At 40.5% G+C, this 15945-nt stretch overlaps 1 protein-coding gene and 1 pseudogene across 1 annotated transcript in view; both read right to left on the reverse strand.

Annotated features, from left to right (window-relative positions):
• LOC129399564 (uncharacterized) overlaps positions 1-15945 on the reverse strand; it is a 742397-nt pseudogene that overhangs the window by 652439 nt on the left and 74013 nt on the right.
• MGAT4A (alpha-1,3-mannosyl-glycoprotein 4-beta-N-acetylglucosaminyltransferase A) overlaps positions 1-15945 on the reverse strand; it is a 118861-nt gene that overhangs the window by 47853 nt on the left and 55063 nt on the right. The window contains exon 4 of the mRNA XM_055119712.1: positions 11724-11864. Within this exon, the coding sequence (XP_054975687.1) occupies positions 11724-11864 (141 nt within the window). The remainder of the gene's footprint in view (positions 1-11723; positions 11865-15945) is intronic.

Below are 15945 nucleotides of genomic sequence, written 5' to 3' on the forward strand. Positions count from 1 at the left end.
GATGAAAAAAATGGAGTCAAAAAGTTGAGTCAAGTACTTCATTCTACTGAGAATCCAATTTTCCTATTCTAGTATTAATTAGACACCCTTAATAAATCCATTATGTGCTGGACAATCTAAAATACAAGGCCACAAGACAGGAATGGTTGCTGCCTCAAGGTGTTTATAACTTGACAGAGCAATCAATTATTATTTCAATTTTCCACTTTTATTACTTCCTTTACAGTCAAGAAAAGTTTAAAACAATTGTAATTTGACATTCTTGGTGTTAAATTTGGTATACCTTCGTTTAAAACTCAATTATGTTCTAAAACTCATTTCTGGGCAAGTATTTTTAGCCCATCATTCTTCCTTAAGGTTTGATTTGTCATTTATTCCTTACTTCTTCGCTGACATTCTATGCTCCCTGCTCCCTTTTTATTGCCTCATAACAACCTCTCTTTTTCTCTTCATGGCTTCATTATTTTCTTTCTTAAAAACTATCAAGAATTTTCAAGGTCCAAACACAGACCTTGAAAATTTCATCAGTTCCTTTATTTTCCACAACCAATTAGTTACAAATGATTCATAAAATATCACTCAGAAAATAAATAAAATAAAATAAATTAATTGAAGAAGTATATCAAGTATATCACTCAGATCTTTCCTTGGAGCTCCTGTATACCCAGCTAACTGCCTACCCTCCACCACAGTAACTCAAAGTCACCTACCTTACCCTATTCACACATACAGTCTTCTCCTTCTTAAAAAAAAAAAAAGGCACAAAATATTTCCTCTTCTGCTCCACTGAGCACACAGAACCTACTATCCATTCAATGACAGAATGCAGAAATCTAGGACTTCTCTTGACCATTCCCTTCTTGTCCATGAAATAGTACATCACACGTCCTTCCATATGCATTCAAAATACATTTCAAATTACACTTAATTCCATCTTTTTCCCACTGGGACTGAGTAAGCTCATCCTCAAGTGGATCATTACAATAGCCTCAACCTCATTCTTTCCACTGCAATAAAAGTTTCCTTTGCAAAATGTGAATCTTAGAAAGTCACTAGTAAGTCTGCTTAAAACTCTTCTGTGGCATCTCTCTTCTTTTATAATAAAACTCCAATCTTATAAGCAGTCAGAAGGCATGGTCTGGAAGCATACAACTTGTTCTGCACACATTCCATTCACTTCAGCGTCTCTTTCACTTCTAAGAGCATGCTATGCTTCCTTCCATCAGAAGATGTGTGCAGGCTCTTCTATTTTTTGGAAAGTTCTTTTCCCATGTGATCTACTACAATAGCTATCCACATCACATTCTAGTTCCTGGAACTGTTGTATGTTACATGAGAAAAGCACTTCTGAAGATGTGAAATTTATACTGGATTACACAGGGAGCCTAATGCACTCAGCGCTCCACTCAGGGTCCTTAGAAGAAAAGGGAGGGAAGCCACGGTGGGAAAAACTGTGACAAAGTGAGCTAGAGGTTCTGGATCAAATGAAGATTTGAAGATGCCATCCTTTGAAAAGGTGAGGCAGGTAGACAAAGGAAAGAATGAGGAAGCATGCAGCTAGATAAGACAAGAAAATAAACTCCAAAAGCTTCTGGAATGAACACACTCCCATTTATACTCTGATGTTTGGATTTCTGATAATATATTGTACTGGCATTGTTTCTGTCTAAATATGTTATAGCAACAAAACAAAAGCTAATACATCCATCTTCACTAGTAAATTACATATACTACGGATCTGAGATCAAATGTGTTTTATTAGACTTCCCCTAACTTCTTCACTGTCACTGTCACTGTCATCCTGTTGCTCATCGATTTGCTCGAGCAGGAACCAGTAACGTTCCCAATGGAAACAACAAGTCTCCATTGTGAGACTTGTTGTTACTGTTTTTGGCATATCGAATACACCATGGGTAGCTTGCCAGGCTCTGCCTTGCTGGCGAGATACTCTCGGTAGCTTGCCGGGCTCTCCGAGAGGGGCAGAGGAATCAAAGAGGGGCAGAGGAATCGAACCTAGGTCAGCCGAATGCAAGGCAAATACCCTACCTGCTGTGCTATCACTCCAGCCCCCCTAACTCCTTAATTGGTGGAAATAAGACATATTGCCAAAGTGTCCTTTAGATCACCAGTTAAATAAGCAATCATTTAACCATGTTTGGTTATTTCATTAATATGCCTTTATTAGACTGAACCTCCACAAAACAGGAGCTATAATTGGCAAAGCGAACGGCCAGGGGCAGGAGCTCATGGACCTTTGTACTTCGAAGATGACCATCTGCTATCTTCCACTGTGATCAGTGCCATTCTGCTGGGCAGGCAGAGTGGAGGCTCCTTCCTCTGCCATCCTGCTTGCGCTCAACACGCAGACCCATTTATGCAACTCAAATCTCCCTGGATTATTTCCTCTTCTCACTGTCTCATCTCTCACTTGGAAACTCCAATTAGAACTACTGTTCACACAAATTCTTTGTGTCCTTAAATGCTACATTCTATAATGCATAAGAATACACAAAGCAATTTTTCTGATTACAAATTTCACATTTTCTTGTCTCTACTTTGCCTACTGATAAAATAAGTATAAATATAAAAATTTAAAATAAAACCATTGATTACTTTTTTGCATCTTATTTTACTTTCTGAATCGTGAGTATTTATTATTGCTGTTGTAGACCTTAATTTCTAAAATAAATGTCATTGATTTGTCATTGGCTTAATGTATTATAAAATTTCAGAAGTGCATGTCGTATCTATATGTCTAACACCAGTAGACTTATGGTGCCATCACTCTGAAAGAGCTCCCTTTACCCAATTCCTTCACCCTTCCTTTCCTTTCCCTAGAGCAATCACCAGATTTTTTGGGTTAATTTTTATTCTGCATCATCAATTAGTTCAATAGCTTATTTAGATTCAACAAATGATTGAAAACCATGACTACCTTTCACCTTATTTTGCTTAGCTTAACCACCTCAAGTTCCATCCATGTTGCCAAGCAGGGCATGTTTGTTTTTTTTTCTGCTTGTTTTTGGGTTACACCTGGCAGTGCTCAGGGGTTATTCCTGGCTCATCAGTGCTACTAGGTTGGTTTTTTTGGGGGGGTGGGGGAAAGGGGGAGACCAAAAAATAAAGGTTTTTCTCTGCATATATATATGTAATCTGCAAATAGCAATAGTTGCACTATTTCTTTTACTATTTAGATTCTTTTATATATTTTTGTCCCTGGTTGCACTGACTAGGGCTTTCAACATGAAGCTGAAGAATACTGATGAGAGTAAACATCCTAGTTTAGTTTCAAATCTTGGGATAAAAGCTTTCAATGTTTCATTATAGAATAGGATGTCAGCTGTGGATTTGTTATACATGAATGACCTTTATTATGTTAAGATATTTTCTTTTTGGGCCAGAGCGATAGTACAGCGGGGAGAGCATTTGCCTTGCACGCAGCTGACCTGGGTTTGATCAGCAGCATCCCACATGGGGTTACTTATGGCTCTGCACAAAGGAATTACTGCTGGCGGTGCTCAGGGGATATTTGATGCCGGGAATTGAACCCGGGTTGGCTTCATGCAAGACAAACACCCTCCCTGCTGCACTATCACTCTGGCCCCCACAATACCCAGATACCCAGATTGGGGCCCTCTTTCCTATGTGGGTGTGGGGATCACGCCCAGTGGTGCCGAGGGAACCATCCTTTGCAGTCCCAGGGACTAAACCATGGTAAAATGCATGAAGACAAATACTTTAACCTCTGTAAATCTCTCCAGACTTTCATTTAAGAAAATGAAGTAAGGGGGCTGGAGCAATAGGACAGCAGGTAGGGTGTTTGCCTTGCACACGGCCAACCCGGGTTCGATTCCCAGCATCCCATATGGTCCCCTGAGCACCGCCAGGAGTAATTCCTGAGTGCAGAGCCAGGAGTAACCCTGTGCATCAACAGGTATGACCCAAAAAGCCAAAAAAGAAAAAAAGAAAAAGAAAAGAAAAGAAAATGAAGCAAGCCAGAAGAAGGACAAACACAAGATGACTTACTTTTTTTAAATGTGGTATTTAGGATAACCAGACAGGAAGTGCAGTGTTTTAAAGTGGGGGATGCCCAGATCAACCTTGGTGCCAGAGTACAGGGAGAAGAAGGAAGAGTGGAGGAAGGGAAGAAGAGACAGATGAGAAGCAATGGGGGCCAGGATGGGGGAGTCAGGTACAAAGGTGATGCTAAGGAATGACAGAGCCACATATCTAACCCACGGTCAACAATACTAAAATCACAAGACCCAGACTTTAACAACTGAACTGAGAAAGGTGCCTGGCAGAGGGTAGGCTGAGTGGGGTATGTGTGTGGGGGTGGGGGGCATAAGGAAGGGAACCTGGGAACACTGTGGGATCAGTGATGCAATAGTGTATATCTAAAACTCAACTATGAACAAATTCATAAAAGTCACTTTTTAACTTTTAAAGTCACATTTGAGTATAGCAGTTTCTTTTTTCTCTGCTACTGGCGTTGAGAACTCATATTCCAAACTTTTAACAATGGGTCTATCTTTATCTTTGTATTTAATGATTTTCTTGTATGGATAACATGGATCCTGACTTTTTTGTGTGGCTCTATTTTGGTTCTTTTTTTTGGAGGTCCTCATCCAATTGGTGCTCAGGGGCACTCTCAGCTGTGCTCACAAGACCATGTGCTTCTGGGGATCAAACCCAGGGCTTCCAGATGCAAAGCATGAACTCCAATCTGCTGAGCTGTCCCCTAGTCCTGAACATCCTGTTTTTTTTTTTTTTTATCCATAAAACCACCGCCTAGTTTCTGACATTCAACTCAGTGTGATTACAGAGATCTGGGCTTGCCTAATTACTCCCACCCTAGCCTTTGTTGTCCACTGTTTTATATTTTTGGTGTTTCTTCACTGTTTCCATCTCCCTTTTCATTAAGATGCTTTTTCCTGGTGAACTTCCCAATTTCTTCAATCTTTCTTCCAAATGGCTCTGATCCAGATTTGTTTTGTGGGTACCTTGAGCACTCTATCAGTCTTACCACATCTAAGTTAATGACACTATTGATTCACTGTCTTTTGACTAAGCACATTCTGAACTGCTCTTTTCTCTGGATGTTTTGTGATTCACTTTATTGCTCATGTTTCAGATTCTGTTTTACTACTTAGCACCATGCTCAAGAATTTATGATCTTCTGCCTTTTTCTGTGCTGTGAAAGAAAACCCCCTGCAGGATTTTGACAGGTAGGTCTGGTGATGGTGAACTCAGTTAATACTGTTTATCCCTGAAAGTCTACTTCTCCATCATATTTGAAAGATACTTTTTCATGGAAAACTATTCTAGACTAGAACTTTTCATTTTTTACAATTAATATAAATGTTTCAGGGCCAGAGAGATAGTTACAGGGGTTAAGGCACTTACTTGCCTTGCATACAGGTGACCCCACTTCAAGTCCCTGAGCACACCAGGAGTGATCTCTGAGCACTGAGCTGAGAGTAAGTCCTGAACACTACCAGGTGTAGCTCAAAAACAAAAACAAAAAAAAACACACAAGATTTCTAGTTAAGCCTTTTAAAACTGTATTTATGAGTTGCCCACTCATTTGTCTAAAAATATTTTATGTTTGGATAACATTCTGCTTGCTCTACAAGCTTCATTTTCTTCAGCTCTCAGCTCTTTTCAGCACTCAGTTTTTGTTCAGCGTGATCATTTCCAACTACCACTGTCACAAGTGGTCAGTTTTTTGTTGTAGATGAAGAATTCTAGACCTTCTCTCAATGCCTATAGTAGCCCAGGTCACTGTTAACCCTCTCTAACCTCAGGAAGGCATAACTGGTCTGAACAGGATTCTGTCTGTTAGTGTCTTAGGGCCACACCCAGTGCACTCAGGGCTTACTCCTGGCTCTGTTAACTCTGGGCTCTGTGGTCAGGGATTGTTCCAGGTGGGCTGTGGGATAATATGGGATGCCAGGTACCTGCATGAGGGGCAAGTGCCCTGACAACTGCACTATGGTTCCCCTCCCTCTCTCTCCCTCCCTTCCTCCCTCCTTTCCTTCCTTCCTTCCATTGCCTGCCTGCCTTCCTTCCTTCCTTCCTTCCTTCCTTCCTTCCTTCCTTCCTTCCTTCCTTCCTTCCTTCCTTCCTTCCTTCCTTCCTTCCTTCCCTTCCCTCCTTCCTTCCCTTCCCTCCCTTTTCCTTCCTTCCTTCCTTCCTTCCTTCCTTCCTTCCTTCCTTCCTTCCTTCCTTCCTTCCTTCCTTCCTTCCTTCCTTCCTTCCTTCCTTCCTTCCTTCCCTCCTTCCTACCTTTCTTCCTTCCTCTCACCCTTTCTTCCTTCTCTCCCTCCCTTCCTTCCTTTTTATTTAAGGCACCAAAATTTACAGTACTGTTTCATGAATACAATGTTCCAACATCATGAGTAGTGTTTCTTGACTGAACAGTTTGACCACTGAACCAAACAATTTAGGAAAAAATCAGCCTTTCTCTTTCTTTTAAATTTAGGCACTGTGACAGTATTTCTTTTACTGAAAAACAAAACAAAACAAATGAACGTTAAGTTTTTCATATAAATATTCTAAATGGGTTTAGGGAGTTTTCAAAGTCCCAGAAATAATGCTAAAAAAATTTTTCTAGTATACTCTTTCTGGGCTGGAGTGATATCACAGCGGTTGGGCTTTCTCCTTTCACGTGGCCGACCTGTGTTCGATTCCTCCGCCCCTCTCAGAGAGCCCGGCAAGCTACCGAGAGTATCTCGCCAGCAAGGCAGAGCCTGGCAAGCTACCCGTGCGCATTGGATATGCCAAAAACAGTAACAATCAGTCTCTCAATGAGAGATGTTACTGGTGCCCGCTCAAACAAATCGATGAGCCCAATTACTCCCACCCTAGCCTTTGTTGTCCACTGTTTCTCTGGAGGATAGAGATAATGACAGTGTATCTCCACTGTATCTCTAGAGGACAGAGATAATGACAGTGATACTCTTTCTGTGCTTACAGACCACTCCAGGTGGCTCTCCGGGGACAGGCAGTGCTAATACTAGGGAAAACTTGCAAGGGAAAAGTCTGGCTGTCTGGACACAATCTACACTTTTTTTGTTACAAATTCAGCATAATATGCACAGTTACAAAGTGGTTCATGATTGAGTTTCAGTCATACAATGTTCCAATACCTATACCTTCACCAGTGCCACCAATGTCCCCAGTTTTCCTCTCCCCTATTCCCCCCAAACCTGCCTCTATGGCAGACACTTTTCTTCTCTTTCCTCTTTCTTCCTTTCTTTTTAGACACTGTGGTTTGCAATATTGTTAATGAAAGGTTATCATGCATATCACTTTCACTCCTTTCAGCACTCAGCTTTTGTTCAGAGTGATCATTTCCAACTACCACTGCCACAGAGGTCCCTCCCCTGTCTTAACTGCATTCTCCCCCACAAGGTGGCAAGCTTCCTACCATGGACCAGTCCTCCTGGCACAAGTTTCTACTGTCTTTGAGTATTATTCACATACTATCTACATTTTTTTTTACAGTTTAGAATTATCCTAAGAATAACCACAGGGTTCTATGACTCAAAAATGGTAGACACCATTCCCTAAGGACTTACATAGGACAATTTTTTCTTTTTAATATTTTTTTGTTTTTTAATGACTCACTATGAGGTACAGTTACAGACTTACAAACTTTTGTGCTTACATCTCAGTCATACAATGATCAAGTACCTATCCCTCCACCAGTGCTCATTCTCCACCATGAATGTTCCCAGTCTCTCCCCACCTCGCCCTCCCCACCTCTGTGGCGGGCACATTCTCTTTTATTCTCTCTCTCCTTTATAGTTTTGTGGTTTGTAATGCAGGTATTTAGTAGCCATCATGTTCAGTCTACTTTCAGCACGCATCTCCCATCCTGAGCAGGCCCTCCAAGTATCCTTTACTTAGTGGTCCTTCTCTGTCTGAGCTGCCTTTTCCCCCAGCATGTGAGGCTGACTTCCAAGCCATGGAGCAATCATCCTAGTCCTTATCTCTACTATCCTTGGGTGTTTGTTAGTCTCCCATTCTGCTACTTTATATTCCACAAATGAGTGCAGTCCTTCTATGTCTGTCCCTCTTTCTGACTCATTTCACTTAACATGATACTCTCCATGTTTATTCACTTGCACACAAATTTCATGACTTCATCTTTCCTAACAGCTGCACAGTATTCCATTATGTAGATGTACCAAAGTTTCTTTAACCAGTCATCTGTTCTTGGGCACTCGGATTTCTTCCAGATTTTAGCTATTGTAAACATTGCTGCAATGAACATACAAGTGCAGATGTCATTTCTACTATACTTCTTTTGCCTCTCTGGGATATAATCCCAGGAGTGGTATTGCTGGGTCAGTTTCTAATTTTTTGAGAAACATTCATGCTGTTTTCCAAAAGGGCTGAACCAGTCAGCATTCCCACCAGCAGTGAAGGAGAGTCCCTTTCTCCCCACATCCATGCCAACACTGGTTGCTTTTGTTCTTTTGGATGTGTGCTAGTCTCTGTGGTGTAAGATAATATCTCAGTTTTGTTTTGATCTGCATCTCTCTGATGATTAGTGATGAAGAGCATTTTTTCATGTGCCTTTTGGCCATTCGGATTTCTTCTTTGATCTGACTTTTGTGCATGGTGTTAGGTAGAGGTCTGGGCCCATTTTTTTGCATGTAGCTCTCCAGTTTTACCAGCACCATTTGTTAAAGAGGCTTTCCTTGTTCCACTTCATATTTCTTGCACCCTTATCAAAGATTAGATGATCATATACTTGAGGGTGTGTGTAAGGATATTCCACCCTGTTCCACTGGTCTGCAACTCTGCGTTTATTCCAGTACCATGCTGTTTTAGTTATTACCACTTTGTAGCAAAGAAGGTAGGGCAATTTTCAATGAAAGTCAGAAGGTTTTCTTTTCTTTCTCTTTTATTCATGACTTGTCTCCTTTACCTACCTTTCAAAATCAGTGGCAAATTAATAGGAATGCTAACTAATGAAAATCGGACTGACCAAGATGTTATTATATTCATTATGGACAAAATATAAAACAAATGGAATGAAGTAAGTATTTATAAAGAAAAGAGAATGTCACACTCACAAGTAAGAACAAATTAGTATAGGAGCTGGAAAAAAAAGTATAGCAGAACTTTAACAAGAGAAGGTAGGGTGCCTCGCATGTGGCTGACTCAGGTTGAATCCAAAGATCCCCATATGATCCCCTAAGCACCACCCCACCAGGAGTGATCCCTCAGGATTGCCAGGTATGGCTCCCAAACAAAACAAAACAAAAAGGTACTTTATACTTTGACATTCTCATAACAAATCTATAAATACATAGGTATCTAATCCAGTGTGATTACTAGACGAAGAAATAGGTTGTAGCTTCAGAATATCAAATGATCAATGTTCTAAAAAAATAAGCAAACACAAACACATCTTGCTGGTGGTACATTCTGCTTATTGAGTTAATAAATGAAGAAATGAGTTATCATGAAACTGATTTTTTAAAGAGTTGTCACGACCTTAAGAAGACTATGTACTTTCAAATGACTCAAAACAGAAATACAGAAAAATAAAAATGACTACAAAAGCTTATATGAACATATCAAACAATATGAGAAAAATGTGATTAAAGGGGCTACAGAGATAACAAAGGGAGCACAAAGAGCTTGCCCTGCATGTGGCCAGTCCCACTTCATTCCCGGGAACACATGGCCCCTGAGCACCTCCAGGTCTGACCCCTGAGTACAGAGCCACAAGTCAGCCCTGAGCAACACCACGTGTGGCCTAAAGAAATAACCAAAATAAATAAATAAATAAATAAAATACCTGTAATTTCTATGAAATTGAAATCAGGCTAAATTATAATTTCAAAAACAAAGAGAAAGATGAATTTAAATATCTCTGATGTAATAATATTTGTCACATTTAAAGGCCTAGTGGAAGCAAAATAATATCCATAGCTCTACATTTAAAAACCTGCTGAGGAATGTTTAAATTATTCAAAATGGAAGAAGAAAAGGGCCAGAGAGATAGCTCAATGGGCTGAATGCATTTTGAGTGTGTGTGTGTGTGTGTGTGTGTGTGTGTGTGTGTGTGTGTGTGTGTGTGTGTGTCGGGGGGTGGGGGAGGCACACCTGGCTCTGCATATGGTGTTCCAGGATTGAACACAGGCTGGCCATGTACAAGGCAAGTATCCTACCCACTGTACCCACTGTTTTGCAGGCAGGGGGGTCCAGCTTTGATTGATACCCTGGGTAATACCTAGAGTGACCCTTAGCACAGAGCCCCACCAGATCAAGAACAGCTGGGCGCTTTTTACCACTGCTGCATGAGCATGATCCCAGAGGCCAACTAAACTACTTTGGATACCAGCAGCTCGAAGAAATGTCTCTAGACTGTGAACTGAGCCACTGCCCCATGCGGCGCCAGGGGGAAGGGTTTCTCTCTCTCGGCTTTTCCATCTTATGAGCACCACAAAAGGGAAGTAAAAGCTTTCACTGAAGCAATTTCTGGCAGAAATTTCCCTGGACTTTATACAGATATCCAAAACCAAATATCTCTTAATTGTCAGCAATGTAAAACATTATCAAATGGTTCCTTTTAGCAGGTCTGACTTTGGGGCGGGGGGGATTCCAAACAATAATAGTGAGTTTTTTGTTGAAATATTGAAGGTAATCAAAGTAAAATGAAATCTATCAGCTACACAGGCGGGGGGTTGGGGGTGAGGGGAGGTATACGGGGCTCCTGGTGGTGGAAAATGTGCACTACTGATGGGATAGGTGTTGAACATTGTATAATGGAGACTTAGACTGAAAGCTCTGTAACTTTCCACATGGTGAGTCAATTAAAAAAAAAATTTAAAAAAAAAAAAGAACAGCTGGGCATGGCCCCAAAGCAAAGACCAAAAACAATGAAAAAAGGCAACGTAAGAAGTAGAAAAGAAAGGTGAGGGGCTGCAGCAATAGCACAGCGGGTAGGGCGTTTGCCTTGCACGTGGCCAACCCGGGTTCGATTCCCAGCATCCCATATGGTCCCCTGAGCATCGCCAGGAGTAATTCCTGAGTGCAGAGCCAGGAGTAACCCCTGTGCATCGCTGGGTGTGACCCAAAAAGCAAATAAATAAATAAATAAATAAATAAAAGGTGAATTGGTTCTACAAGGAAATCTCAAGCTCTGGTCTCTCTAACAACAAGAGGCAGCAAATGCCATCAGTATTCTTTAGTATATTAGGAAAAAGAAGTAGACTGAATGTGGGAGGGGGTGGGGAAAAAAAAGAAGTAGACCAAAGAATTTTATTATCACCTTGCATGAAGGATAAGTGACTCCAAATATATATATCTCTATAATAAAAAATAGGAGTAGACATACATAAGAAAAACTTTATTAACATGACTGTAGAAGCCATTAGTGTTGAAATAAAATAGAAAAATTAAGTCACTTCTCTACCTTCCAACAATTTTAAATATAAAAATTACAGAAGTTTAAACTCTTTTGCCTGGAGATAGGGCTTGAACTAGATTTCTCTTCATTATTATGGGTGCTTTTACCTGGCGTGCAAAAAATATATATGTAGGCATTTTCAATGCAGATTTTAGAGTAAGTGTTATATTTCTATGGATAGGGAATTTTTATTCTTTCAGTTACCAGACTTCTGAAGGTTAATATAATACTTCATAACACAGCTAATATCAACAAATAACTAAATAAACAAAATTAGAAAATAACATACCTCCTTTTCTCCCATTACCAATTTGCACAGCAGGTTGAAGGCTTCTTTCATTTTTCAATAAATGAGGCAAATGATAATAAATATTTGGCACTTGAAGAGATTTTTTGCTTGTTAATTCCTTTAATAATGATAATGTGGTATCTGAAACACACAAGTATGATCAATCCATAAGAATATCTTATAAACTTTCAAATTTAAAAAATACAGCAGTATGATTTTATAAGAACTGAAAACCAAAATTAGTATAAAACTAGAACTTAATGACCTCACTGTGGTGAGGTGACCCTGGTTTGAACTCCAGAAACTACATGGTGACCTGAGCACTGAGCAGTGCTGAAGCCCCCCAAGGATGCCTGGGATGGTGTGGGATCCCACCACTGCAGGGTTTGGCAGCACTGCAGCCAGTGGGACCAGAGAGATGGTATGGGGGAAACATAAGCTGTGCATGAGGCCACCATGGCTGCACACCACACATGGTTCCCGAGCAATGCCATAGTCGAGAATAGCCCCTGAGCACCACCAAGTGTGCTCCCTATCACCACCAAAAAAAAAAAAAAAAAGGTAAGAAGAGGTAACTGAGGACTTAGGGCCTTAGCACTGACCCTCCCGAGTACCAGTGGGAGGGGCCCTGGATTCTCCTGATCGAAAACAAAAGAGCAATGAAAGCTTCCTCATAACATCTGTTCATCTCTCGATTTCGGATGGGGTGACAGGTTTCTGTTGTTGAGTTTTGTACATGTTTTGTATCCTTGATTGTATATTCACAAAAGGGCAGCGGGGCTCTATCCCTCCCACTGCCTGCATTCGGTATTCTTACGCCACTTCCCCCACCCCGGGGAGGTCGATGGTGATAGATAGGTGAAGGAAAGAACAAGGGCCTGGCTGGTCGGTATCAAGTGCAGTTTATTCCAATCTCCATTCCCCTTCTGCTTCTCTCTCCAGCTCCCTCAGATCTTACAGTCTAAGTTTATATAGCAGTCACATAGGGTGGTGATACAAAGGTGGGTTGAACATTAACAAATCAACAAAGAGAGGTAAAACCACTCCTCCAGGAGATTAACTCAAGGACTAAATTTCATCTAAGGAGATTACTCTAGATGTGCAAGGGTGGGATCCCAATGAAGGTGTGTCACTTTCTTCTTTCCTCAGCTAGTAATCCAGTTAAATAGCTGTGGTAAATCTACTTCTAATATTTTAGCAATGTCATTCTGTATGAGCACAGTAAGAGATATATCAAACTTAAAGTTTGGTTCTTCCTGAGGATATCTCACTATATATTCCAGACCACAGTCATCAGGCCAGGTTAGTCTTCCTAATCCCAGCAGGGTCCTAATCTCGTTGTTACTTTTGGATCATGACAGCATTTGTCCGTGATCATACCTCAACTTACAGTTGAGTATTGTGGCGCTTTGGCCTGGCACATTTCAATGCCAGGGTAGCTCACAGCTTGCCCTGGGTCCATTCCGTCCCTCGTCGGGACCCTGCTTTTGGGGTGTTAGGAACTAAGGGCAACCGAGTCGAGAAAGCAGATGCCCAAGAGTAAATATTATTTGGAGTCAATTAACTTCCAAGTTACAAAGCATAATATTAACTGTCTTCCTATGTCCATACAGAAAGGACATTGCTTTAAAGTAAACTATGCAAAAGACAGAGAAAAGCAATATTTAACTTACAATATAAGTTCAATATCCTAAAAGGATCTGATCTTACAAGTTAACAGGATCTGATTAGGGGAAAAAGTGATTAACTGGTTGGGGAGGAGAACACAGAGAAGAGTTCACAGACAAATGGAGGAATGGGAGTGACTCGGGAGCACTGTGATGGGTATAACCAGATAAACCTAAGTTCCCTGCAGCAAGGCTGAAAGGACAAATTCAATGTTATCCTACACTTGATATCATTTTCTGCCATTCAGGAAGGTGACTTGTTACTTTAACCAGAATTTCTTTACCCTTGCAAAAATCTTTATTTATTCAAAACATTTTTATGTTTTTTTTTTAATTGAAACACTGTGAGACAGACCACTACAAAGCTGTTCATGATTAGGTTTCACTCATACACTGTTCCAACAACCATCTCTCCACCAGTGTACATTTCCCAGCAACAGTGTCCCCAGGTTCCCTCCATCACCCTGTCCCAGGCACTTCCCCCCTCTCTCCCTCTCCCTCTCCCTCCCTCTCTCTCTCCCTCTATCTCTCTCTCCCTCTCCCTCCCCCTCTCTCTCTCTCCCTCCCCTCTCTCTCTCTCCCTCCCTCGATCTCTCTCCTTCCCCCCTCCCTCTCTCTTTCCTCCACCCTCCCCTTTTGGGCATTATAGTTTCCAATACAGATACTGAAAAGTTACCATGTATATCCCTTTACCTACTATTAACACTCAGTTCTTCTCCAGCATGAATATTTCTAACTATTATTGTCATATTGATCCCTTCTCTATCTTACATACCTCTGCCACACATATACTTGTGCTAGATTCCAACCACTGACCAGTCCTCCTAGCCCGTTTTCCTTGGCCTTGAATATAAGTCTTGTACTATATATTTTTATATACAAATAAATGCAGTTATTCTATATATGTCCTTCTCCTTCTGACTGATTTCACTCAGCATTATACTCTCCATGTCCATCCATTTTTAAGCAAATTTTATGACTTTATTTTTCCTAAAAGCTACACAGTATTCCACTGTGTAGATGTACCATAGTTTCTTTATCCAGCTATCTGTTCTCAGGCACTCAGGTTGTTTTCAGATTCTGACTACTGTGAACAGTGCTGCAATGGACATAGGAGTGCAGATGGTGTTTCTGCACTGTGTTTTTGCCCCCCCCCAGGGCATATTCCCAGAAATGGGAGCACAATTTCTATTTTTTTTAAATGTCCATATCATTTTCTAAAATGGCTGGACCAGTTGGCATTCCCACCAACAATGAAGGAGAGTCCCTTTCTCCCTGCAGCCATGACAGCACTGGTTGTTCTTGTTCTTCGGATATGTGCCAATTCTGTGGTATGAAATGATATTTTATTGCTGTTTTGTCAAAAATCTTTTTAGTTTCATGTAATCCTGTGTTTACTTTTGTTTTCCTTGCCAATGGAAAAATAATTGAAAATATTTCTGAGGTTCATATCGTAGAGGGGAGGGTCCTGTATTCCTCAATGTATTTTATGGATTATAGTCTAATCTCAACATCTTTAGCTCACTTTCAATTAACTTTTGTACATGGTGAGAATTGGGGGAGTAGATTCACTTTTTTTTTTTTTTGCATGCAGTTATCAAGCTTACCCAACATTTGCTGAAGAAGCTTTTTTTGCTCCATTTCAATCACACAGTTTCTTTGTGACAGATCAACTATCCATCCATCTGAGTGTTCATCTCTAAAATTTTGATTCTAGTCCATTAGTCTCCCGTTATTCCTGTACCACACAGCTTAGATAACTATAGCTTTAGAGCATAGTTTAAAACCAGAGAATGCAATACCGCCCATCTTCTTTTTTTCCTCAAAATTGCTTTGGATACTCAGGGAATTTTATAATTCCATACAAATTTTAGTAGCATATGTCCTAAGTCTTGAAGAATATCATATTAATTTTGATGGAGACTCCATTGAATCTATATAATGCTTTGGGTAGGATGGCTATTTTGACAGCTAATTTTTCAAATCCATTAACTGGAATATTTTCTTTGACTACTCTTCTATTTCTTTCAATAGTGACTTATAGTTTTCAAAGTATAAGTCCTTTACCTCCAGTCCACCAAGTCTTATAATACTGCCAATGGTAGGGTTTCATGCACAATACAATCCATCACCACACTCTCCCACCTCTGCAGTGAAACTTCCCTCCATCATCCTTAATTTTATTTCTCCTCCAGTTTGTTGCTTGTGTTTAGAAAGGCAACAGATTTCTGTGTTTTCTTTTCCTTCCATACTACTGTTTTATACTGGTTTACAGGAGCCTTTAGGGTGTTCTTCATATGTTAACATGTAGCCTGTAAATAGTAATAGTTAAACTCCTTTCCAACTTGGATCCCTCGATGTTTTTTATTCCCTGACAGCTGTGGCTAGGACTAGTGGAGAAAATGGGCATCCTTGCTCTAAGTCTAGTCTCACAAGAAGGCTTTCAGGTTTTTGCCACTGATGTTTCACATGATATTTGCTGTGGATTTATTGTAAATGGCCATAACTATCTTGACTTACATACCATATATCCCAATATGTTGAGGGATTTTAGC

Source organism: Sorex araneus, chromosome X (assembly GCF_027595985.1).
Source record: "Sorex araneus isolate mSorAra2 chromosome X, mSorAra2.pri, whole genome shotgun sequence".
NCBI classification, from domain to species: Eukaryota; Metazoa; Chordata; class Mammalia; order Eulipotyphla; family Soricidae; genus Sorex; species Sorex araneus.